We start from the raw sequence: 27,497 nt of genomic DNA, 5'->3' as shown, positions 1-27,497 counted from the left end.
CGCTGCTGTAGCGCTTGCGTTTTTAAAACGTCCTGTGTGTATGAGCCCTTACAGATAGGAGGTTCATTTATAGACCAATCAGTATTTTTTGCTAGAAACAATTACTTTGAACCTCCAAACATTATATATTTTTTTAAAGCAGAGGTGCTAGAGAATAGATTAGTGGGTTTTGCAATTTTTTTATGTCGCACGTTATTTGTGCAGCAATTAAAAAAACAAAAAAAAAACCTTTTTTTAAATTTGAATTCAATAAAGCACAATACATAACCCCAATTTTTTTGTAAAATATAAAAGATGTTACACCGAGTAAATAGATGCCAAACATGTATTTAAAATTGCGCACGCCCATGCAACGGCAACAAACAACCTACATTTTACTATCCATAGACGACGCTTTAAAAGCCTTTACATGGCGCCACTTTAGATTTACAGAGGAGGTCTACTGCTAGAATTACTGCCCGTGATCTGACCTTTGTGGTGATACCTGACGTGTGGGACGGTCGCTGTTTGCGTGTGTGCGGGACTGATGCGTGTGTTCCTTTTGCGCATGAGCACGGGGCACTTTACATTTTCCTTTAATTATTCTTTTTTTTTTTTTTTTTTTTACACTGTTGCTTTATTTTATTTTTTATCACTTTTATTGCTGTCCCAAGGAAATGTAAATATCATTGTGACAACAATAGGCATGTGACCGGTACGGTTTATGGAGAGATCTGGGGTTTAAAAGAGCCCCAAATCCCTCCTCTTCCCTTTGTAAGGCATTAAAAACACAGATAAGTGTTTTTGAATACTTTTGATTATTTAAAAATTGTGCTATTGACATCCATGTAAACCGAAAGTGATGTCAAGTCATCATTTTCGGGTTACCACAGCCGATCATAGCGAATCGGGGCTTTGTTCGGTTCTCCGATCAGCCGGCGGACACGCCAGCTGTGCGCTCAGGTCTCCTGCTGGGATGGGAAAGCCGGGGGGGGGGGGGGGGGGGGGGGGATAGGTACTTCGAAGTCCAGCAAACAGGTACGTTACTGGTTGGCAAGTGGTTAATAGAATTACTTTTTGGATAGAGTAGGAGATATAACCCCTGTAAGGATTTTGACATCTGTGTCCCTTTGGGGAGATTTCTCTTCATTTCCTGTCCAATAGCCTACAAAGTGAGAGGAAATCCCTCTAAAGTGAGGGAAATCTGTTGTCAGAACTAGTGTCCCCATTGGAAGATTTCCCCTCTATTCCTGTTCAGGTGACAACCCAAAATGTAGGATTTTCTATCACTTTCACAGTGATAATGGTAAACAGGACAAGTAGAGAGGGTGAATCTCCCTAATGGGGACAGATGTCCTAATCCCTTTCCAAGACAAAAAAAATGCCTTTAGTTATACTTAAAGGGTGTCCTGTTTTCATTTTTTTTTATTCCCCCCCCCGATTGATTAATTGACCTATTCGTTTTTTTTCGACTTTCATTGACTTTGAGTTTGTTTATTTATTTATTTTTTTTGGGGGGGTTTAGGGGCAAATGTCTATGGGGATTTTGATTGAGTGCTTATACGTGTTTGTTATAGCCTTTCCTGGATCTTGATGTTCAGCAATGCGTCCGATTAGCTGAGGTTGATGTATAGCTGTAGTCGCTGTGATTTCTGGATTGTAAGCCATACGGGGAATCTGCCCTGTTCTCCTTAGTACTGTTTGATGTTCTCTGATGAACTTGTATAGTTGTCATATTGATGATGTGGTTTCCCATTTGGATTCCTCTGGGCTGGTGACAGAGCTCCAAGCTTCATCACCATAAAAGGATTGTAATCTTGACATGTCAGAGGGTTTAAGCCAGACTCTCCCTGTATAGTTTCCTCCTGATAGCAATAAAGATTCTGGAAGCCTTTAGGGTCTCTATGGCTGGCATTTCAGTATCTTTTACAAATCTGGATGAATAAATTCCTGACATATCGCAATAAACCGCAACCGTATTGTTTTTGAAAAACAAGCTCCACATTTATCATTACAAACCCTGGCCATGTGTCAGGTGACTCTGAATAGGCAGAGATTATATCAGCACTACTATTTGGGCCATTAAAGTCCCGTAAGGGGGAGTTCCTTCCCCACCCTACTGTCTTTTTATAAATTCTTTATTTTGACACTGAGCAAATACAGACAGTTACATAATCTGTTGTAGTACAATGTAATAGACAGGTAAATGTGATACAGGTAAGTGGTTGCAAACAATTATGACAAAAAGAACAACTGACTCGACATTTCAGGTTATTAAAACAAGCATTACAGTCAAAATTTGTGGGGAGGGTTCCCCGAGATATCAATACTGTCCCTGAAAGAGGCCTGAAAGGCACTCTAGGTTCTGAGTTGTTTGGTTGCTAACTAACTTCCTTGTCTGTGAGTAGTTGTCACTCAGTGAGATATAATGTTTTCTATGTATTTGGTAAGGTGGGGACTAAAGAACTGTAGAACCCATACATGGGACACAATGAGCAAGTAATGGTTGACAAGATTTTCTTTATATCTGTGCCAGTAAGGAACCCAGGCATGAGGATGCATTATACAGGAACGGAGGTCCCCCGGGGTAAGAGGAAAAATGTAAAGGGAAAAAAGGGAGTTAGGGACGGTTCAGGAGGGGGGGAGGGGGGGGGGGGGAACAGGGGTAGAAGTAGAAAGGATATAGGTGATTAGCTACAGAGAAAGGGTAAAGACAGAATGAGTAGGTGCAGTATGACAGAGCAAGGGGTGGAGCCCTCTGCCTGTGACAGGCGCCAACTTGCTGAAATTAGATTGACTGAGCCATTTCTTGGAGATAGGCTTCTGTGTATACAAAATGCTGCCAGGGTCTCCAGGTCTCTCGAAAGGTCTCCTCTCTATTGTGCAGGGTGGCAGTGAGATCCTCCATGTCCCTTAATTCGTTTACTTTAGCAAACCACAGGGATAGTGTCGGTGGTCTCTCCGATCTCCAGCAGAGAGGAATACAGGCCTTTGCGGCATTCAGCAGCTGAATGGTGAGGGAGGTCTTATATTTCTTTATGGGTCGTTTTGACAGGTGGAGCAGGCACGCCGCAGGATCACCCTCCAAGGAAACACCAGTGAGATGTCCGACCGTACGTGCCACCCCGAGCCAGAATGGGGCTAGCTTGGAGCAGGACCAGAAGATGTGTAGCATCGTCCCCTCCTCGGAGCCGCAGCGCCAGCAAAGGCTGGACACCTGGGGGAAGAAACGATGCAGGATGGTGGGGACTCTGTACCAACGTGTCATAATTTTATAACAGGTTTCCTGTACTCTAGTGGCAATTGAGGACTTCTGAGCGAAGTAAAGAATTTTCTTGCTCTGTACCCCAGTGAATTGGGTTCCAAGCTCTTCCTCCCACTTGGAGATGAACTGAGGGATGTACCCCTCCTCTGGTTGGGTTAAGGATGAGTATATTAGTGAGAGACAGTGTCGGATCGGTTCCCCACGGTGGCAAATGAGTTCCAGTTCAGTGAGTTTACGGGTGATGCCTGATTTCCGTAGACAGCTTCGAAGGAAGTTCCGAAGCTGCAATCCACTCCAAAAGTCTAAGGGGGGGTCTGTCACCAATACTCCAGCTTCCAAAGAGAGCTGACCATTGGGTCCCAGAAAGTCGTACAGGCGCCATTTCGTGCCCATTGCCAGTCGTTTAAGTTGTGGATTCTGTGTACCAGGGGGGAACTCCGGGTTGCCCAGAATCGGAACCATGGGAGATGGCTGTGGGGATACCGAGGAGCGCCGGAAAACTTCTCTAACCACCATTAGGGTGCTGCCCAAGGTAGGATGTTCCACAAGGTCTTTAGGGAGTGGTGAGGTGATCCAGGGCCAACTCTTGGCTGTCCCCCCGGAGTCCTCCTCCTCCATGGCGACCCAGTGCTTTGCCTCTGTGTGGCAGTGCCAGTCCACCAGCCTGGTTAAGTGAGCTGCTCTGTAGTAGGCCTTTATGTCCGGTAGGCCGACCCCACCCCTGTTCTTTGCCAGGTAAAGGAGTTGGAGTCTCACACGGGGTTTTCGGTGAGACCAGACGAAAGCCCGGAACATGGAATCGATTTGTTTAAAAAACGTTGAGGGAAGTCGGATGGGGAGCGCCTGCAGCAGGTATAGCACCCTTGGAAGCAAGGTCATTTTGAGGGCGCTGCATCTGCCGAACCAGGTCAGCGTCAGAGAGTGCCAGTGCAAGAGGTCAGTTTTAAGGCGCAGGAGTAATGGGGCAAAATTGGCCGAATACAGTTCAACCGGGTCTGTGGTGATGTCTACTCCCAGATACCGAATATGTTTGGTTGCCCATTTCAATGGAAAAATTGAGCGTAGGCGTTGAACATTCCCTTTATCTACCGTTATGTTAAGAACGGAGGATTTTGTCAGGTTGATCTGAAATGATGAGAGCTTGCCATATTCTTGGAGGGATTCCAGTAGGTTGGGGAGAGAAGTAAGGGGTTCTGTTAGGAAAAAGATAAGGTCATCTGCGAAGGCAGCCACCTTGTGAGATCCCGATGGCTTCGGGTAGCCCGATATGGCTGGGTTTGCCCTTATTGTGCATAGAAAGGGTTCTAGGGATAAGATAAAGATCAGGGGGGAGAGGGGGCATCCCTGACGCGTGCCATTTCGAATATCGAAGAAGTCCGATCTTGTCTCATTTACCCTAACCGATGCGGTGGGGTGCGTGTAGAGGGAGAGGATCCACTGAAGCATAGAGGAACGGAGGCCAATGTGCTCTAGGGTTGCCCGGATGAAAGACCAATCAACGCGATCAAAGGCCTTCTCCGCGTCAGTTGACAGCAGGAGAAGGGCTCGTTTGGTGGTCCTTGCCGAGTGAATCAGGTTAACGACTCTTATGGTGTTGTCCCTTGGTTCTCGTAGCGGTACAAAACCAGCCTGATCTCTATGAATCAGGTTTGGTATATGGGGGAGCAGTCTATTAGCTATGATTTTTGCGAAGAGCTTGAGATCCGAATTCAGAAGGGCAATCGGGCGATAACTCCCACAAAGTTGTGGGTCCTTACCTTCCTTCGGGATGAGGGAGATATAGGCCCTAAGGGTGTCTACAGGGAATGTGTTCCCTTCGGTGAGGGTGTTAAGGGCAGATACTAGGGGTTCCGCTAGTATGTCAAAGAAGGTTTTATAGTACACTGGGGTCAGGCCATCCGGGCCAGGGGCCTTTTTCGGCTTCGAAGAGGCCAACGCAGTTCTTAGTTCTTCTACAGTCAAGGGTTCTTCTAGTTCTTCCCTTATCTCATCCGGCAAAGATGGCATGCCTGAGGCAGCCACATAGGATTGTGGGGTATGCCCGCCCACCCTAGGTGAGCCTGTGTCCAGGTTGTAGAGGCCTGTGTAGAAAGCGCGGAACTCCTCCGCCATATCTGGGGAGGTATTTAGCCTCTGTCCTGTCGATGATTGTATGTGTGGGATGTGTGTTTTCGTACGAGGGCCCTGCAGAGCTCTGGCAAGGAGTGACCCCGGTTTGTTTGAGTACTCAAACATAGTACGCCGTGCCCATGCTAGCTTCTGTTTGGTTTTCTGAAAAAGGAGCGTGCAAAGCTCCTCCCGTGCCCTCTGTAGATCCCGGAAGGTTGAACGAGCAAGGCTAGCCTTATGTACACTTTCTAACTTACGAATCTGTGCAAGAAGTTCCTCTGTGCGTTTCAGTCTGTCCCGTTTAAGTCGGGCCCCTATTTTGATCAATATCCCTCTCACAACCGTCTTGTGAGCCTCCCATGTCACAAGGGGGTTGGGAACTGATCCCTCGTTGATGGAGAAATACTCCCGGAGCGCTCTCAGTAGTTCCGCACGTGTTTCCTCCGATTGGAGTAGTGCCTCATTCAGTCGCCACGAGGGAGGAGACCGAGTCACTGGCCCCAGCCGGAGGGTCAAGTGAATTGGGGCATGGTCGGAGAAAGATATGACATCAATAGACGTCGAGACTACCTTGGCAAGATCTTTATGTGACAACAGTATGTAGTCTAACCGCGAGTAAGTGTGGTGCACTTGGGAGTAAAATGAGTAGTCTCTATCTTGGTTGTGGAGTAGTCGCCAAGGGTCAACAAGATGTAGGGTATGTAGATCTGCCTTGAGACGCCTCAGGCAGGAGTAGGACAGATGTGAGGCACCCCGCGATACGTCCATGGTTGGATCCATGGCAAAGTTTAGGTCTCCGCCAAAAACAAGCATCCCCTCCGAGAACTCCAGGAGCTCCGAGAGAAGTTTACGGAGGAATTGGGGGTGGCCCACGTTGGGGAAATATACATTTGCGAAAGTGACCTGCAGGCCGGACACCCTTCCCTTTAGGAGTAGAAAGCGACCCTGCTCGTCCGCTCGCTGTGCCTCGAACACCCAGGGGACTGACCTTGCCAATATAATACTAACCCCCTTTGATTTGGAGACCGGAGAGACACTATGGTATGCCAACGGAAAGGTCCCGTTGGCTAGCCTGGGTATGGAGTCTGCACGAAAGTGCGTTTCCTGTAGAAAAGCGACATGTGTTTTGCCCCTGCGCAGGTCAGCCAATAGCTGCGAGCGCTTCTCTGGTACATTAAGGCCACGCACGTTCAGAGAGGTAATCTTTAAGTGACCCATCATGACTTCTGGCGTGAAAGTGGAAATCAGTATACGTGTGTAAAAGACACAAAAACAGGCACCCCCACAGGCAGAGGGCAGAGTTTAGAGAGAAAGGTATACCAGAAGGGGAAGAATGGAGAGAGAGGAAGGGAGGGAGGGGGGGAGGAAGGGTGGGGTGAGGGAGGTGAACGGTTTCTGTCTTAGACTAACTATGGGCCCCTGGTACACACTAAAAGTGTCCACACAGGAGTCCGCCCTAATGTGGGGGTGGTAGTAGCGTTGTAATCTACTCTACGAATGAGTAGAGTTTAGGCAGTATTTCAAATTAGTCAAAATTTATGGAGATGTGTGGGGAGTAGTGCCACTGAGAATTATATAATGTCTAAACATGAGAACCATATCAAACAACAATACCCATTAGTAATTGGAATCTGCATCGTAGCTGGTAGACACCTTCTGTTAGGTGTAGGTGACCCCATAAGAAACTCATGTATGTCAGACCGATCCCCTCTGCCAACACAGGCAATAGACATTACCAGCGGGGACCGCTCCGACGCCACATGGCAAGGCTCGCCTCCTCAGTATCAAGGGTCCCGTGTCCCCCCATCCGGGGGTGACCAGGGGGACCACGCAGGAAGAGGTCGCCACCAAAAGCGTAGATAGAACCCAATATAATAATACAATAATAATGTAGTAAAGGCTGTAAGAAATTAAACACCAAAACATAACAAATAATAAAGAAAGTATATCGCCAACTATTGACATGATCCCGGGAGTGTTATCCATTAAGGCCCAGTGTCTCCCTACCCTTCCCATTGCATGACCATCTGCTCATCCTTCATAGTGAGGTTGGGGAGGGCAAGGGGCCCCAGGGGTGTCCCGTATGGCTACTGTGCCAGTAAATGTAAGGGGGGGGAAACATAACTGAAACATAAGGGGGCAGATGGAGGGGGGACAAACATATAGATCAGATCCTCAGGACACTTATCTGGGAATGGAGGTCCAGTTCTCCCGGTGGTGTCAGAGTTCTGGAGAGCCATCTTTAGGTGTCAAAGCTGATGTCCCAGTCGTTGATCTCTCCATTTGCAACAATCCCCCCATCCGCCTCCGATGGAAAACCCCTGTAAAGGGGGTGTCATACCAGACAAGGTTTAGCACACGACCATGGCAGTTCAGTCCTTCAATGGTAAGGCTTGTGGGTGATGGCTGATGTCCCATAGGTCCAAAGCGGGAGATGCAAGTATGGCCAGGAGTCGTATTTCCCGGGGATTGCACAGAGTCGGGCAGTTCAAGCAAGCCCAAGAGAGGCATCCTGCAACCCAGTTTTAGTGGGACCCCTGGGAGGTAGGTCCAAAATCTTCGAAGGCCCAGTGGGGTTTTGTAGCAAAGGCGGTCGTCTGGTCATTCCAGGTCCTTGGAGAAAGTATGGTGTCACGCTTCGGCGGACCTCGGGTGAGGTCTAGCAGTCTCTCGGCTGGTGGCTCGTGAGCGCGGCCTACGGGAGCGTTGAGGCCTGGGCAGAGGTGGGCCCAAGGCCTCCGGTGACAGCAGGTATTCAAACCAGTTGGGGATACTCACAGGGGGTTTGGCTAGGAAGCAGAATAGATCTGGAAGTTGGTCTGGGGAGCGTAGATAAAATTCTGCCCCCTGTTTCCGTACAATAAGGTGGAAGGGATGACCCCAGCGGTACGTCGCCTCTGCTGCCCGGACAACCTCCAGCAGTGGTCTCATGAGACCTCGCATTGCTCTCGTTTGCCTGGAGACATCCGGGTAGATCCGGATCATTGCGCCATCAAAGTCTATGGGGCCGCGCTCCCAGGCCATCCGCATGATTTCTTCCTTTATGGTGAAAAAATTTACCCGGCATAAAACATCCCGAGGGAGGTCCGTGGCATCAGGATCTTGAGATGTTGCGGGTGGAATCCTGGGGCCCGGGATACGGTGAACCCTGTCCAGCTCTAGTTCTGCCGCTGGTGGTTTTCCAAGAACTTGGTTCAGGATAGCCGCCACCGTTGCACGGAGATCTGTTCCCATAGTGGCTTCAGGAATGCCGCGGAGGCGTAGGTTATTGCGTCTGCTTCTGTTTTCGCCGTCGTCCAACTTTAATTGTATGTCCACAAGATGGCGGCGGAAGCTACGTTGTTCCTGTTCCATGGCGGTAATCCGGGCGTCCGATGTGGATGCAGAGGTTTCCAGTACCGTGACCCTTTCATCTACTGTATTCACCTGCTGGCGCAGGTCATGTAATTCCCTTGAGAGTGCATTAACAATGGATGCAGCCATTTCCTGTAGATCTTGTCTGGAGGGTAAGCCAGACACTATGTCTCTGAGGGATTCCTCCATGTTACCCCCCGTCTCCCTTGTGTGGCTGGAGCTAAGTTGAGTGTCAGTGATGGGGATCACGGGGGATAAAATAGGAGATGCTGACCTGTCATCTTGGGCCGAGCGGTCTCCTCCTGCATTCGTTCCCGGCTGAGTGCTTTTCTTAGCTGTGGCGGCAGCGTTCGGCGGAGGTACTCGAGGCGGCGCCATCTTGGCCGAGGTGGCCGGGGAGGAGGCAGCGTGTTGCCTAAGGAAATAGTGAGTTATTTCGGGTCCCTTCTGCACCCCTGAGTCCAGCGGGTGTTTGCGGTCCCCTGGCATGAATTCAGGCTCTCTCAGGGCAGGATTACTGTCCGTTCTCAGGGCTTCCCCGCACAGAGCTCCGAGGTGTGCGTCCTCACTCTGCCATCGCTTGGCCACGCCCCCCACCCTACTGTCTTTTTGGGATGTAGGTCCAGCCCATCGGTCAACCACACCACCCCTCTCCTCTTTGGAGATTATATCAGTGTGCTGCAGGCAGAAGGAGGCTTTTTCTTAGTCTCCCCAATGATGGGGCTGCAACATTGTAACGTTCATGATGTCATCTCTGAGCTGACATCTCAGGCCAGGAAGTAGATGGTGACCCTGAATGGAGCCTAAACAAAGATGGCTCTGTTTAGGTCAATACTGTCACCCAAGGGACTCTGCCTCTTTGTTTAGTTTAGCGACAGGGACCTGAAGATGTAATTCGGCACGCGGGAAGCAGCAGGGTTTCGGCGGACGTCGTTCATTACTGTGGACCCACATTGCTTAACAACATGGTTGAGGATGGATGTATACCAGTGATGGGGAACTTTGTCACACCAGATGTTTTGGAACTACGTTCCCGATGATGCTCAACTACACTGCAGAGTGCTTGAATCATGGGAAATGTAATTTCAAAACATTTGGGGTGCCAAGGTTTGCCATCACTGATGTATACCATGGCAGTTTTTTTCATTTTTAAAGGACTAGTCAAATACTTGGGTGTGTTTTCCTTTTTTGTGGGGTAAATGAGTAGGGATACTATGTACCCCCATACTCATTCACTTTGGGAGGGAGCGGGGGGCAGGAGGATGGTATCTGGGGGCACCCTTTTTGTTAAAGGGTGCTTCCAGATTCTGTTGAGCTACCCACCCGCAAACACCCACAACCACTGGACCAGGGTAATGGGGAAGAGGCCCCTATCCTCATTAGCATGATGCCCCCCCCCATGTTAAAGTGCTTCTAAAGGCTAAAGGTTTTTTTACCTTCATGCATTCTATACATGAAGGTAAAAAAACTTCAGTGTACAGCTCCCCCCTCAGCTCCCCCTTATATTTGCCTGAGCCCAATCTCGATCCAGCGATGTACACGAGAGCAGTGTCTCTTCCGGATCTCTTCTTCCTCATTGACTGAGACAGAGCAGTGGGAGCCGTTGGCTCCTGCTGCTTTCAATCACAGTCACTGATGAGGGGGCGGGGCCAAGCAGCACTCTGTGTGTTATAGACACACAGAGGCAAGTTGGGAGCGAGCACACCCAAGTGCCCCCCGGAGGAAGCAGCTTGCTATGGGGGCACTCAGAAGGGGGAGGGGCCAGGAGTGCTGATGGGGGACCTGAGAAGAGGAGGATCGGGGCTGCTCTGTGCAAAACCACTACACAGAACAGGTAAGTATGACATGTTTGTTATTTAAAAAAAAAATGCGAACCTTTAGTATCACTTAAAGGTCATGTGGGAAACCCCATATTGTTTTTTTTATTTATTTATCTTAATTTACATGGTTTGTGCTCCTTTATTTGCAAGTATCTGTCAGTTGGGAATCCCTGGCTGACAGCTGAATGAGCTGAGCAGTGGTGGGTCACTGAAGACGCTGGTTGATGCCGGCTCCCTGACAACCAGTATCCCCGAGCAGGAGCTGTAATACCGCTGCTAAATGTTTCACTTTCCGCTGTAGCCAGAGGTCTGTGATAAAATCTGATGTTAAAAAATGTATTAATTAAAGTAAAAAAAAAAAAAAAACGTAATTCAAGTTTTTTATTGAATGGCCTCCTTCTAAAATAAATACCGCATTTGGTATTGTAACGCATAAATGCATGCAATATTTGTTAGTGAATTGAACCCTCTGACAGTCATTTACAACATGCCTTGGATGTATCGGTTTCAGGAAACAGTTAAATTGATGGGTTTAGCTCTACTTTACCTGTGAATCTGGGCTTAGCGTGAAACTTTTGGTTTGTTTCATATATTTTCTCTAGGGTCTCCATGAATGTTCCTTTGGGTTGATGGGCAGTGCCCCATTATATGTGGTGTTTTTTTAGTCCCGCAAGGCTATGTGATTGATGAGGATAAGGAAGTAATTTCTGGCTAGGGTGTTGGACTGGATGATTCACAACAACCAAAGATTGGGTAGGCCTAGAGAAATTTTTCTTGACATTGGACCTGGAATCTCTTCCCTGGATCCTGAGGTCGTATATCGCCAGGAGTTTGTTGGATCACCCGACAATAGGCTCTACCTTACACAGCTTCTATAAGACCTGTAAAGCCTCACCCTTGTTGTCCATGCTCAGTCCTCTTACTTCGGTTAAGCTCAATCCAGCTTACCCACCTGGCATGTTGAATGCTTTTCTGGTCATGGAATGGCTGCACTTGTATGTGATTGCAAAGCCATTCTTTCAAAAAGGGTGATTTTTGCATCTGGAGGCACTTTCCACTGTTTCAAAAAACTGCTTCATTTCCGTTCTGGCCATATGTTCAAATTCTACATTTTTTGTATGTTCTCAGTAATAGATCTTTCTTTGCTCTTTTTCGTACCTCCTTTGGATATCAATGCACAAAGGCAAGGCCTCAGAGGCACTTTATATCCTCAATTTACCTTAATCAGTTTGGAGATTACTCAACAAAATCAGGAAAGGCTTGTACAGCATGGGAAAGAGATCTGGGACTAGACCTGTCAGGCGATGACTGGGAGGCTATCAACACATCAATTCACAAGGGATCCTTATATGTTTCTATACAAGAAAATGGATATAAATTCAAGTCCCGCTGGTGTAGGACGTCTACCTTGTTACAAGAAATATATCCATCAGTTTCCTACTGTTGCTGGAGATACAACCAGGAAGAGATCACTGTACTCCACAGCTGGTGGACATGGCCAGTGATCCAAGGCTTTTGGAGGGCTCTTCATGACACGGTAGTGAAGGTCTGCCTCTGAAACGGTGTAACTGGAACCTGCTAAATAAGTATGGATCTGCCTTTACACATGAATAATTTGTGCTCATCTCTCACTGGGTTTGTTGCATATGAAAGGATGGCTCATTCACAGGAATTTTACCCCACTTTTCTTTTTCTCTTCTCTCCTCTCCTCTTCTCCTTCTCTCCTCTTCTCCTTCTCTCCTCTCCTCCTCCTCCTTCTCTCCTCTCCTCTCCTCCTTCTCTCCTCTCCTTCTCTTCCTTCTTCTCTTCTCTTCCTTCTTCTCTTCTCTTCTCTTCTCTTCTCTTCTCTTCTCTTCTCTTCTCTTCTCTTCTCTCCTCTCTTCCTTCTCCTCTTCTCTCCTCTCTTCCTTCTCCTCTTCTCTCCTCTCTTCCTTCTCATCCTCTTCTCTCCTCTCTTCCTTCTCATCCTCTTCTCTCCTCTCTTCCTTCTCCTCTTCTCTCCTCTCTTCCTTCTCCTCTTCTCTCCTCTCTTCCTTCTCCTCTTCTCTCCTCTCTTCCTTCTCCTCTTCTCTCCTCTCTTCCTTCTCCTCTTCTCTCTTCCTTCTCTTCCTTCTCCTCTTCTCTCTTCCTTCTCTTCCTTCTCTCTTCCTTCTCCTCTTCTCTCCTCTCTTCCTTCTCCTCTCTTCCTTCTCTCTTCTCCTCACCTCTCCTCTCTTCCTTCTCTCTTCTCCTCTCCTCTCTTCCTTCTCTCCTCTCTCCCTTCTCCTCTCCTCTCTCCCTTCTCTCTTCTCCTCCCCTTTTCTTCCTTCTCTCTCCTCTCCTTTCCTTCACCTCCCCTCTCCTCTACTTAGGGCATACCAGTATTATTTACCCCATATCCTCTTCTTGAGATGCAGGTTCGTATCATAAATGACCCCCTATGAGGGAATATGCCCTATGCAGAAAAAGTTAGCTTTGGTTGGTTACCCATCCGAATCCCCCAGGTTCAATTTTTTTTTTTTTTAGTTTGATTGCCCTACTTGGAGGTCTGTGTGTCCGCTGTGCAGACTCCCTGGAGCTTGGTTTTAACCGTGTTGTCTTGTCCCCAGTTTAGATTTGTATTTTTATGGTCCTGCTGTCCTGCTGATATTTTTTTTTGTTTGTTTTTATTTTTATTCTTCTATAGTGCCATTAATTTATGCAGCGCTCTACATATATACATATACATATATATATATATATATATATATATATATATATATATATATATATATATATATATATATATATATATATATATATATATATTGCATTCACATCTGTCCCTGCCCTCAAGGATATGTATGTGTCTGCCTACATATAACTTGTGAAGTATCGATAAAACTTCTTTATGGAAAAAAAAAAAAATTCTTTATTTTTTTCCCTCATATCCCCCGTTTCTTTTCTTTGTTTTTTTTGTTTTTTTGTTTTTTTCTTTGCGTTTGTATTCAGTTTTGCATTTCTGAAGTGTTTCTCCACACCTGTTAAACAAAGTATAGTCAGCCAACTTTTGTACCTTGTCACAGTAAAGCGGCGATGATAGAGAGGTGCCTTTTCCCACGTCCACGCCTGAACTGCAGTCTTTGTGTTTGTGGCTCTTGTTTGGCCACAACAGATTGTATGTTGTCAGTGTCTCCATTGTATAACATTGTCCCCACAGGCTGGGAGGGTCTGATTATACAGGAAGAAATCTTGTTTATATCGCTGCGTCATGTGTTTTCTTTATAATGCATTATAAAAACATTGGTGTTGAGTTACTAAAGGCAAATAGACTGTGCACTCTGCAAGTGCTGTTGATCCAGAGCTCAGTAAATGAGGCAAAGATTCACTTTGCAAAGAATACCCAATCATGTGCTAGGAAAAAAATATATATAAGCATTTTTGCTGGCACATGATTGGATATTGGAAGTCAGCAGAGCTTCTGATAATTTACTAAGATTTGGAGCAACTGTACTTGCAGAGAGTACAGTTTATTTGTAATACAACCCCATTGCTTTATGCTTGTACATGTGTTTTAAGGTCGTTCAGATGATTTTAGTGTTTTAGGCTTATTTCTTCAGTTTTCAATGATATAAAATTATAATTAAGACCCCTTTCACACTGGGGCGGTGCGGGCGTTAGCGGTAAAGCGCTGCTAGTTTTAGTGGCGCTTTACCGCTGCTATAGTGTCGCTTTTCGTCCGGTAGCGGGGCGCTTATAACCCCTGCTAGCAGCCGAAAAAAGGATTAATAACGCCCTTGTCGCTTTGCAGGCGCTTCGGCATTCATTTCAATGGGCAAAGCGTTTTGGGAGCGGTGTATACACCGCTCCCGCACCACCCCAAAGATGCTGCTTTCAGGTCTTTTTTTCCTGTCGTGCAAGCGCCCCGCCCCAGTGTGAAAGCACTCGAGCTTTCACATTGGGGTGGCTTGAGAGGCGATTTACAGGCGATATTTTTAGCGCTAAAACGCCTGAAAAGCGCCCCAGTGTGAAAGGGGTCTTAGGCTTTCAGGATGTATTTCCTGCTGAAGAAAAGGAAGATTGTTGCCCCTTGCACCTAACCAAACACCCACCCCCATCAGTTTCCCCCATTAGTATATTAAGTGCAGTACAACAAGGAACACATACTGGTCACACATGGCAATGTGGAGTTAGACAATATTTAATCATCTCCTTAAAGTTTATGTAAACCCTCTCCTATACCCAGTAAAGTTAACAGCCTCAGATGATACAGAGATGGAACAAATCTCCCTACATAAGTTTTACATGTATATCTGCTGTCTTCAGCTTTATATATTCTTTAGAAAGTGCACATCCCCTTAGGAGATTTTCTGGTCCTGTTCAACACTGCAGTGAAGCCTGGGCATACATCCAAGACAGCTGATTGGAGGAAAGGCACACACCCTCTCTCTCATAGGTAGAGACTTTCAGCTCTGTCCCTTGAATGGTTCAGGGCTCTGCTAATCTAAAGCAGTCTCCCCAACACAAAACTTGGGCTGCTTTTATCATATGCGACAGAACTTGTCAGGTGTTATCAGGCTGATAACAGAAGAACGGAGCAGGAGACATCCACAGGACTTAGGGCTTTGAAGAGAGATGACAAAACACTGCAGGTATGTGCCCAGCTCAAATTACATCCACTTTGAGAGAGACTAACCCACAAGATCAGATCTTCCACTGTAGCAGAAAACAAATGACCGAATACCGGCTTATATTGTCCCGTGATCTAGCTGCTGTGGGTTCCTATAGCAAAGACTTTAGGTGTTTTGTGGTTCAGCTGCTCTTCTTCTTTAGCAATGCATGAAGGTAAAAAACCTTCTGTGTGCAGAAGCCCCCCTAATACTTACCTGAGCCCCATCTCGATCCAGCGATGTGCACGGCGTGTGCTTGGATCTCCGGGGACTCTCCCTTCTCATTGGCTGAGACAGCAGCGGGCGCCTTTGTCCTCAATCCCAGCCAATGAGGAGAGAGAGGGGCCACGGCTATGTGTGTGAATGGACATGCAGGGCTTTGGCTCTTGTGCCCCCATTGCAAGCTGCTTGCTTTGAGACCACTTGGCAGGAGGGAGGAGCCAGGAGTTCTAGTGAGGGATCCGAGAAGAGGATTTTTGCCCTCTGCAAAACCACTGCACAGATCTGGTAAGTATAACAATGTTTGTTATTTTTTTTCTTAAAGGGGTTGTAAAGGTAAAAATTTTTTCACCTTAATGCATTCTATGCATTAAGGTGAAAAAACTTTTGACAGTACCGCCGCCCCAGCCCCCCCCGTTTTACTTACCTGACGCCTCGAATCTTCGCTCCTCGTCCTCGTCAGCTTCATTGCAGCTCAGCCTGGTCGCTGATTGGCTGCAGTGGATGGATTGAAAGCAGCGCAGCCATTGGCTCGCGCTGCTGTCAATCACATCCGATGACGCGGCGCGCCGGGGGGCGGGGCCGAGTGATACAGCGAGCGGCTATAGCCGCCGGCTGTATCACGGGAGCGCGCCCGCAAGCACTCACCACCGTGCGAGGGAGCTCGCATGAAGGTGGTAAATGCTTGCGGGGAGGAGCTGAAACAGCCGCCGAGGGACCCCAGAAGACCAGGTTCGGGGCCACTCTGTGCAGAACGAGCTGCACAGTGAAGGTAAGTATAACATGTTTGTTATTTTAAAAAAAAAAAAAAAACATCTTTACAACCCCTTTAAAGAAAGCTTTTAGAATCACTTTAGGGTCTCCTCTATCTGCTTGTTCTCTTGCTGATTTTGATGGCAGTATATACCAATTCTTAGTCGTTTGGATATGAGAATGGCCTTTCTGATGTATGTGCGATATGCGTGGATCCTATAGAAGCAAGCTAATCACGAAACGCGTCGATTCCTTATGCCACTAATGGACATTTGCATATAGTGAAAATTTCTATGTCAGATTTTTATTGTAATGTAGATAACCCTATTTTATGGATATGAAATGGACTCTAACCTTTTATTTTTATTAATACAAAAAGTGTTATGGTTTCATACATTTATGTTTCCTCATATTAGAGTCCCATTTCACTTTCACGCTGTTTGTTTTGCAGTGAAAGGTGTTATAGGTTTCATGTTCACAGTCTCCTGTAGCATGTCTGCAGTCTCTGACCATCTCTTGTAACATATCTATAATCTCTAAACCGCAATTGGTAAAGAATGTAGTTAGTTTGGGCCAATTTGCCCCAAACAAACTGTTTAATGTGAATGTAAACATGGAGCTAGGCTCCAAATTTCTTCCTACCCACAATCTGTTTATTAACACTGCCCAGCACAATGTCAGGTGCTTGGGGACACATTAATAAAACTCCCTTCCTTTTAAGAGCCAGCAGCCCCGAATTTGCACAGTTGCTGGCTCTCAATCCTGGCTGTCATTGACAACTGGGGTCCCTATTGACAATCAAGAACCAATCCGAATAGCTTCCTAGTAGTAATAGTTATCATATGCAGGCTGGAGAATTCATTGGTTAAAATGAAAGTCTTCAGCCTGCAGATGAACACTGTCACCTTCAGTGACAATTCAGTAATTGGGTAGCTGTCAGATGTAATTTCATTATGAAATATAGTAATTCAATTAAAATATAGCAAAAAATGTAAAAAAAAAAAACAAAACTTTTTTTATTTTTACACATTTATAGGTACAATTAAAACATTACAGGATATTTCTTAACAGAACCATTTTACCTAATAAAAGCCATACTTGTATTTAAAAATATGTATATATTAATTATTTAAATATGTTGTGATAGGAGTCATTTGGGGGGCCTCAGGTGATACACAGGAGTGAAACAAATCCTCCTACATAAGTTGTACCTGTTTACCTGCGGTCTTCTGTTCTCTACATCTGTTCAAAGTTCAGAATTTAAAAAAATTGTCTGAGCTGTCAGAAAAAAGGGGGCAGAGTACTGAAATCACACACTGCAGAGCTCAGTGAAGAGAGGTCTGACAGCTGATTGGAGGGAAGAGATCCCACCCACCCCCTTCCCTTTCATACAGCACACAGGAGCAGAGCCTAGTCTCTCAATCAGCTGGAGATCCCTCCCCTGTCACCATTTTTTCTTTTGGTGTCAGGAAAACGTGTCAGAAGCGATTAATGCTGATAGCAGAGGAATGAAGCAGCAGACAGAAATGACACTTAGTGCTCTTACTTGAGACAGGTACACGCTATAGAAAGGATATGTTTTCTTCATATTTCATGTCTGACGTTTACAACCACTTTTAGGGAGTCAAGTGTGGCTGGGGGGGGAAGGGTATTGCTTGGATGATAGATCTCTTGTAAATGTGGAATAACCCATTGTATTTCGTGTGTATATGTGTGTGTGTGTGTGTGTGTGTATATATATATATATATATATATATATATATATAAAATATATATTATGCGAGTGTGTGTATATAAATATTAATTTTGGATTTGTAATAGTATTCCCCATTGGCTGCCTTGGTGTTTGATGAACTGCATTCTGGTTATTTCTCCTTAATGTCAGAAACACAGATATAACCACACTGGAACTCAGTTATTTGAAATTAGGAAGACCAGACCGCTAAGTGGGTATGAATAATTATTACATCTTTGCAATTACTATGTAAATCGGCTTAGTGTGATCCCGGAGTGCATTGCTGGCTATCATGTACTGCTGTAATGAAGCTGACATTACAAATGTGATGAACTGTTATAAATGTAACTGTGTCACTCCTATTTGCTGTTTCTATATAGAATTTCTAGGGAAAGACCAAGTAGGTCTAAGGGCCAGTTTACACCATAGAAACGCAGTCCAGATGCTTTTCTGCATGCACGTTTTTGACGCGTTCCAGTGCATTTTTGGTGCATTTTTGATGCAGTCCAGTGCTTTTTTCCCCCCTCTTTGTTTTCTTCAAATAAGGACAATAAATAAGGACCTTTTAAATAAGGACGTGCGTTTCAGTGGGTTTTTGGTGCATTTAGGTGCGTTCCGGTGCATTTTTGATCCGTTTTACAGCGTTCCAGTACAGTCTCGAGCAGGAAAAATGCAGCATGTTCTACTTTTTTTTTTTTTTTGGAACGCACTGGAACTGCAAGCACTGGTGTGAACTAGGCCATTGGAAACCATATAACCTACTTTCCATGCGTTTTTGATGCAGGAAAAAAAAAACGCACTGGACTACACGTGGTGATACACCTTTAGCTGTTTTTTTTTCTTTTAGTGTATCGTGTCCAATTAAACAAATCTGCAATTACAAATATACACCTTTTCCCTTGCTTCTGCTGTCCCTAAAAAAATTGAAATGCTTGACAATTCAAGATTCCTGCCTCTTGATAATAAAATTGCAGAAATCTTTTTAGGTGAGAGAGTCCTCAGCATGAACTCCATTGTGTACATTCCCAACCTTGTATTTGTCCCTGTCACTGTCCTATGTCAGAATGCTGGAACATTGTTGGGTTTTTATTGCTCCTATTAGGGAGATATCTCTTCACTTCCTGTCCCTGGGACAGGGTTATAACATGGGCAGGAATTGATTATAACATGGGCAGGAATTGATTATAACATGGGCAGGAATTGTTTATAACATGGGCAGGAATTGTTTATAACATGGGCAGGAATTGTTTATAACATGGGCAGGAATTGTTTATAACATGGGCAGGAATTGATTATAACATGGGCAGGAATTGATTATAACATGGCCAGGAATTGATTATAACATGGGCAGGAATTGATTATAACATGGGCAGGAATTGATTATAACATGGGCAGGAATTGATGGCAAACTTTTCCAATGCGATCAGAGACAAAGTGAAAAGCAAATACTGTTTATTGGGCAGGCCAGGGAAAAGTTAGAAAATGTGTAAGGATTTCATTGCTCTTTGTTTTCCTGTGGCGGTAACACACCATTCCCCTCATTGCTTGTTCTGGTGTCACCAACATGAGCTGGGGAGAAATATCCCAAAGGAGAACACAGGCAGCCATAAAAAACTTTAAGAATGGCTAGTGGCCTTGGAGTAGTGTCCGGAATCCTGGAACACAAGGTTACTTGTACACTTGATTTGTCAATTTCAGTTTGCTGCCATGTTTGTTTCATGTAACACCTCATGGGATGTATTGCACTGTATTGCACTGTGAAAGGACATTTTTGGCCTCTTCTTCACTAATATCTAAAAGTTATTAAAAAAAAAAATTTTGACAGAAGTTTTAATACTTCCTCCCTCTATCACAAAAAAAAAAAAAAAGATTTTTCCTGGCATTTTTTAAAAATTATTTTTCTTCTTCAGCCCAACCCTGGCCTAAATTTTAGGCCAAGGTTGGTTTTTTAATATAGAACTAAACGCAAAACTTTTTTTTTTTAGTTTTGAAAGGAGTGGAGAGGAATTAGAACCCCTGTCGGTTTTTACTGCGGTTTGTGACCCTCGTTAGGGGGATTCACCCTCTTTTCACCCTGTTTACTATTATCATTGAAAGAGAAAGAAAATCCCACATTTTGCGTTGTCCCCAGAAAAGTAATAGAGGGGAAATCTACCAATGGGGACACCAGTTCTGGTGACCTGGGGGTCTCCAAGGATTTCCCTTATTTGCAGGGATTTCCTCACATCTTGTTTTGGGTATGGGACAGGAAGTGAAGGGAAATCTCCCCAAAGGGACACATATGACAAAAAATAAACAGACAGAAGTTATGGCTCTCCCTAAGGCCCCTTTCACACTGGGGCGGTGGGGACGTCGGCGGTAAAACAGCGCTATTTTTAGCGCTGTTTTACCGTCGTTTTTGCGGCTGTATTCGGCCGCTAGCGGTGCGGTTTTAACCCCCGCTGTCGGCCGAAAAAGGGTTAAAACCGCTCGTACAGCGCGGCTATAGCTGCGGTATTGCCGCGGTATAGCCGCGCTGTCCCATTGATTTCAATGGGCAGGAGCGGTGAACACACCGCTCCTTCACCGCTCCAAAGATGCGGCTCGCAGGACTTTTTTTACCGTCCTACCAGCGCACCGCTTCAGTGTGAAAGCCCTCGGGCTTTCACACTGAACAAACAGCGGAGGCTGTTTAGGGGCGGTTTGCAGGCGGTATTTTTAGCGCAATAACGCCTGCAAACCGCCCCAGTGTGAAAGGGGCCTTACTCTATCCAAAATGGGGAAAGAAGGTTTTGCCTATAGTTCTACTTTAACTGGTTTTTCTAACACCGTCCATAGATGAATGTTCCACAGCATGATGCTATTGGGGGATCATTAATGTACATTAATGTAGAGCTAGGAGTACCCATCTATGGTCCTTATTCTAAATACGTGCTAACACTGACTTCCACTGGTCTACTGCAGTTCACCCTCAGCCTAAATTTTAGACTGGGGTTGGTTTTTAACCTGTTTTCTAATGCAGTCTGTAGATTAGGCCTGGGGAAAAAAATCGATTTGAATCTTGAATTGAGTTGAGAGGTCAAAGCGATTCAAATTTTTTAGATTTCTTTTTTTTTCACCAGGACCGGCGCTGACACCGCGCCGGTCCTGAGGAGCTGCGGGCAGGAGTTTTTAGGCAAGGCCGCGGCTTCGGCCTAGTCTGCGAGGCTGGACACCGCGGGTTAGGCCGAAGCTGCGGCCTCGCCTAAAAACTCCTGCCTGCAGCTCCCCAGGACCAGCGTGACACCGCACTGGTCCTGAGGAGCTTTTTTAGGTGAGGCCGCGGCTTCAGCCTAGTCCGCGAGGTCGGACGCCGCAGACTAGGCCGAAGCCGCGGCCTCGTCTAAAAACTCCTGCCCGCAGCTCCTCAGGACTGGGGCGGTGTCCATCAAAAAACAAAAAAAACCTCGATTTTAATCGTGAATCAAGTTTTTTTTTTTTTTTTTTTTTTTTTTTTAAATTGCAGATTTTTTTTTTTTGGAGAAAATCACCCAGCTCTACTGTAGATTAATGCTCCACAGCACGGTGCTTGGTGAACATTAATGTACATCATAATGTAGAACTAGGAGTATGCATCTGTGGTTGGTCTTAATTCTAAAACCGTGCTAACAAACACTGACTTCTACTGGTCTACCGCACTCCAATCCCGGTCTAAATTATAGACTGGGTTGCTTTTTAACCTGTTTTTAAATGCAGTCTGTAGATTAATGTTCCACAGCATGGTGCTTGGTGAACATTAATGTACATCACAATATAGACCTAGGAGTATGCATCTATGGGTGGTCTTAATTCTAAAAACATGCTAACATAGACTTCATTGGTCTATACCAGTGTTTCTCAACCTTTTTTCAGCCAAGGCACCCTTTAAAATGTAAAAACTATTCTAACAGTTTTACATAATGCAACAACATCCACATGTAGGACACCCAACCTTAGGGGAGATTTATTCTTCCAAAGCAAATACACTTTTGCACACTGGTACTGACTAGTATTCCAGTGTTTCTCTTCCCCCTCAGCTTCTCTCCATCAGTCAACTAATGTGACCCCAGGGCTGAGGAGCCTTGATCAGAGAGAATAGCACACTGACAGCTGAAGCCGGTATGCTGCAGCTGTCACAGTGCAATACAAGTAAAAAAAAATAAATAAATAAACAAATGATAAAAATTTAAACGTTTTTATTACAGTCCGTTACATTTTGAAAGTAAAAGTGCTTTTTTTGTAAAAATATTTTCTTTGCCAGCTTCTAATAAAAAAAAAAAGCATGGGCCCGCCTGGTATTTTTGTTTAAAAATTGTGTACTAAATTAAAGCTTATCAAATTATTAAGATAAAGCGTTGAAAAAAATGTAAAAATTATTTAGGGAGGTGAATAAGTTGAGTGGGATAAGGTACTTTTTATTTGCTGTCATCACATGACTTGATATTGTTGGGTGCTAGGTAACAAATCTGCAAGTCTGCGAAAGTCGTGTAAATGAGGAAAAAATCAGAGACCACAAAAGAAAAACATTTCTAAAATAGAGGAAGTTTCTTGCAAACTTCCTCACATGCTATAGACATACTGGGGTTATTTACTTGGTGTGTTGAGTTATTCTCCATGGCAGCAAAACGGCTGTTTGCTCAGGCTAATATCTTGCACAGGGCCCATATCTCTTAAGGGCCTGTTCTCACCAATGTGTGTGAGTTAAATTGGCCATACACTTTTAGATTTAATGCAGATGGGCAAATCTCTTGCTGAGGTTATTGTATTTAATTTAACGGCTGTCAAAATTCCCTGAACAGCGGCTGCATTTGGATGATTTGGATTGGATGCATCCGCTGTTTGGCTGAAAATGTAAAATTTTGCAATTGAAGGACTGGAGAGTGCTGACGGGGCCACCAGCATAGCCAATTTTGTCCAGTTCATCAGGATGGCCAATGTATTGCCAGCCTTAGAAAAGGAGCCTCAACGCAGGAAATGACAACCCGCACTAGTTTTAGGCATTATAGCACATTCATATCTGTGAACATTGTCAGAGTGTAGCGTGTGACCTGCTTCCTGTGACCAGGCTCAGGTCTAGTGGGCACAGGGGTGAAGGTCACATGATCAGGACAGTGATGTCACCACTCCTCTTGGTGATTTCCGTCCCGGTAGTGACAGTGGTGAGGTGAGCAGGAGGAATGAAAGGAGGATGAGGGGATGCCGGGAAGGTGGGGGGGGGGCTTTGTATGGTGACCACCCTTTGCTGAGACACTGACACTTTTCCCTAAATCAGAGGTCTCCAAACTTTCTAAGCAAAGGGCCAGTTTACTGTGCTTCAGACTTTAGGGGGGGCCAGACTGTGCCCAGTGGGAATAAACAATGTCCCAGCTTTGGTAATGGGGGGGAGAAATAGTTGGTGTTAATTGGAGGCATAGCACCCCATCATTGGTGTCAGTAGGAAGAATAGTGCCCCATCATTGATATCAGTGGGAGGAATAGTGCACCATCATTGGTATCAGTGGGAGGAATAGTGCCCCATCATTGGTGTAAGTGGGAGGAATAGTGCCCCATCATTGGTGTCAGTGGGAGGAATAGTGTCCCATCATTGGTATCGGTGGGATGAATAGTGCCCCGTCATTGGTGTCGGTGGGAGGGCAAGTGCCCCGTCATTGGTGTCGGTGGGAGGGCAAGTGCCCCGTCATTGGTGTCCGTGGGAGGGCAAGTGCCCCGTCATTGGTGTCGGTGGGAGGGCAAGTGCCCCGTCATTGGTGTCGGTGGGAGGGCAAGTGCCCCGTCATTGGTGTGGGTGGGAGGGCAAGTGCCCCAGCCGTTGCTGTGGGTGGGAGGGCAAGTGGCCCAGCCGTTGCTGTGGGTGGGAGGGCAAGTGGCCCCGCCGTTGCTGTGGGTGGGAGGGCAAGTGGCCCCGCCGTTGCTGTGGGTGGGAGGGCAAGTGGCCCCGCCGTTGGTGTGGGTGGGAGGGCAAGTGGCCCCGCCGTTGGTGTGGGTGGGAGGGCAAGTGGCCCCGCCGTTGGTGTTCAAGTGGCCCCACCGTTGGTGTGGGTGGGAGGGCAAGTGGCCCCGTCGTTGGTGTGGCGGGGAGGGAAAGTGGCCCCGTCGTTGGTGTGGCGGGAAGGGAAAGTGGCCCCGTTGTTGGTGGGAGGAATAGTGACTTGGGCCAGATAAGGACAAGCATAGGGTCACAGTTTGGAGACCACTGCCCTTAATGAACAAGGTGACCATGTTAGACACATGAAGTCAATGAAATAATTCTTTCTTATGCAACTTAAAGCGGAACTAAACTTTGGCTATTCTTAACCGTTATGCTTCTAGGATTAGTAAATGGATAGAAAAGTATATTTACTTGTTTAAAATTTTTCTTTCAGTTTCCTCCTGGTTTCTGGCCTAGGCTAAAATGTCATACATCCCAGGAGTCTTCATGGCATTTTTTTCTTCTTTTATCGGGAGGAGGGGCTTTCTCAGCTAAGCACACCCTCCTGCCTTGCATGCCTGAGCTAAAGGCAGATGGATTCCCAGAAGTAAATGCTACATGTGTCATCTGCTCTTACTGAAGATGACCACAGCTAGAAATGCTAGGGGGGTGTTTATCAAAGTGGTTTCCCAACAAAATAAAGCATGGAGACTTGGATGGGTGCGTTTGCTTTGAATAATGAAAATAAACTAAATGGCGTTTTCAGTTTGTGGTGCTCAGTTTTCAGATCTGCTTTAAAAAAATGGAAATATATTTTGTTAAAATTGCTACTTTTAGTTCTGAACATACAGAACACAAACGGCTTCAAGCTACTTTACATTGCCTTTAAATAAACAAAAATGGTGGTAATTAATGTATTCCTAATCCAATCCTGCCACACAAATATTTAAAAAATGATTTTATACAGCAAAGCCTTCTTGTGACTTCATGTATTGGGCCAAAGAGACAGCTGACAGCAGTATGACACAAAGGGCCCCTTCTTGTGGGAATTCCCATGTGTACATGGTTCTTGGAGGCGTTGTGTGACACATGTCGGGGTAATCTGTCTAGACATCTGTGCCAGGGTGGACAGTATAGTTATTTAAGGGGGGAACGCTAAGGACCTGTTTACATAGACGTTTAATGGCAGGTGATAGATATGCATTTAAAATGTTTGCTTAATCATTGAAATGTGAGCAAATGTGTTTGTGTTGCTTCGATTTTATTGTGGAAGCTGCAAGCAATGTTCAGCCTTTGTTGAAACCTGTAGATGTTTCCTAAGGTCTGTACTAGAAGGTAATTGGAACACTTCCCACACCTCCTCTAAGTGAAATCCTTCTGCAGTCAGCAATAATATCTTGTAAGATCCAATGTATCTTTATTACAGGGTTTCTCAACTAGGGTTCCTCCAGAGCAGTGGTCTCCAAACTGCGGCCCAGGGGCCAAATGAAGCCCTTTGCGTGCCTTTGTCTGGCCCTAGGGGCACTGTTCCTCCCACTGACACCAACAACGGGGCAATCATTTCTGCACTGACACCAACAATGGATTACTATTCCTCTGACTGACACCAATGCCGGGGCACTATACCTCCCACTGGCACCAATGATGTGGGACTATTCCTCCCACTGACACCAATGATGTGGAACTATTCCTCCCACTGACACCAATGATGTGGAACTATTCCTCCCACTGACACCAATGATGTGGAACTATTCCTCCCACTGACACCAATGATGGGGCACTATTCCTTCCACTGGCACCCATAATGTGGGACTATCCCTCCCACTGATGCCCATGATGTGGGACTATCCCTCCCACTGACCCCCATGATGGGCCATTGTTTATGCCCAATGGCCACAGTCCCCTCCCCATTGTTTGAAGCACAGTAAACTGGCCTTTGGGTCTAAAGTTTGGAGACCCCTGCTCCAGAGGTTGCTAGGTTTGAGCAATGAGCAATTTCTGCGCCTCAGATAAGTTCCCAGTGACACCATTGGTCTTTTTAGCTATCTGTGAGGAGCCTTCTTCTCACTGACCCTCACACTAATTTATCATGAGTTGTAGTTACTGAAGAGTAATTTTTAGCAGGGGTTCCCTGAGACTGGAGAGTTATTTTAAGGTTCCCTCTGTGTTGAGAGAGGCTGTTTTATTAAGTAATGCAAACGCCAGACTGCTGTAATAAATTTGACCTAGTATGGTACAATAGGGTTAACTTCAGCACACACAACAAGCCCTGCTTACAAAAAGTGTAGCTGCTGACTTTTAATAATCAGACACTCACCTGTCCCACGGTCCAGCGATGCAGGCATACGAAGCCCCGCTCTTCTCCCTCTTCTCTCCTTGGCGCCAGCATTCTTACTGTGGGTGCCCAGCTGTGGCTTCACAGCCGGGCACGCACTGCGCATGCGCAAGCCGTACTGTGAATGGCTGGGCAATCTTTTGGGATTGCAGGGAGGATGGAGAGGTTAAACTTCCTTTCGGCGCCACGGAGCCCCAGGAGGAAGTAGGAGCTGGATGCCCTTAAAGTGGGTTACCGCCCCCCTCCCCCCAAAAAATGACATGCCAAACATGGCATGTCAGGGGGTCACCGTCTCTTAAAGTGGAAGTTCCATTTTTGGGTGGAACTCCGCTTTAAGGATGAATTTGAGGTATGGTAGTTTATATATAGTTTTATTGGTCCAGCTCATATGTAACGATATGTAAACCATACCTGGCCGATGCCCCTGGAAGCTGGAAATCACTGAAGTAAATCCCGCTACTCCAGTCATCTCCACTTGTTTCCAGATCCCGTGCTGAGCTAAGGAGGCCGGTCGCTCGGTACGGGCGCCATTCAGAGAATGCCTTGCGTTTTCACAATAAATGTAAATGTTCTCTGAGTGCAAAAGGTGGAGAGATGAGATGGTACAATATGCTCTCCACCACGTTCAATTAGGGAATGCTTTGCCTTAATTGAGAAGATTCAAAGCATTTTCTGAGTGGAGCCTGTGCTGAGTAGCCGACCTCCTGTGGTCATTGGGAACAATACCTTCCTTGGTGGTCAGCCACCCTTACAGACAGCTAAAAATATCTTCCAAGTGGTGTTGGATACAGAATTGTGCAGGCACCATCAGATGCAAGATCAGGCATCTCCAAGAAACCCCTGCAACCTCTGGAGGATCCTTGATTGAGAATGGTTAATTTAGAGATACAGGCATCTGAAGTTCAAAACAAATCTAGGCTTTTAATAATAAAGATGTTTGGTTTCACCCCCTTGCACCTCCTGTTTGGATCTTTAATCTGATTGACCAATAGGATGTTTGGAATGTTGAAAGGAGCAGAACCAAGCTCAACTTTTACGGGAAAAGTCATAATTTGTTTAGAACTTCAGCTGTCCGTTTCTCTGGATCTACATGGAGGTTTCTCTGAAGGTATTCTATCTTTGCTTTTGTGGTTAAGGCTGCAAAGGGAGGTAAGGGGGGCCTGGCACAGCACAGCACCCCTTTCTTTATTACTTTTTCTGCCATAGTCATGCAGATGCACATTTATTAGGTTCAATTAGATGCAAAAAGATACAAATACCGAGCTTCACAGTGAGCCCTAGGCTGACAGTGAACCTAGAAGAAGGTAAATCCAGGGCCTGTCTCTGCAAAGCCACAATGCTAATCAATAAGCCGCTCTGCTTCCAATTATATGAAAGTCTTCCTCCTTATCTATC

The 27,497-nt window shown here is 45.8% G+C and overlaps 1 protein-coding gene across 2 annotated transcripts in view; it reads left to right on the top strand.

The window, feature by feature from the left end:
* Positions 1–27,497, top strand: part of VASH2 (vasohibin 2) — a 157,135-nt gene that overhangs the window by 67,257 nt on the left and 62,381 nt on the right. For both annotated transcript variants that reach the window (XM_073628397.1, XM_073628398.1), the window contains exon 4: positions 18,021–18,077. In XM_073628397.1, coding sequence (XP_073484498.1) covers positions 18,021–18,077 — 57 coding nt within the window. The remainder of the gene's footprint in view (positions 1–18,020; positions 18,078–27,497) is intronic.

Source organism: Aquarana catesbeiana, linkage group LG04 (genome assembly GCF_042186555.1).
Source record: "Aquarana catesbeiana isolate 2022-GZ linkage group LG04, ASM4218655v1, whole genome shotgun sequence".
Taxonomy (NCBI): Eukaryota; Metazoa; Chordata; class Amphibia; order Anura; family Ranidae; genus Aquarana; species Aquarana catesbeiana.
This window is presented reverse-complemented; position numbering and strand designations above follow the sequence as displayed.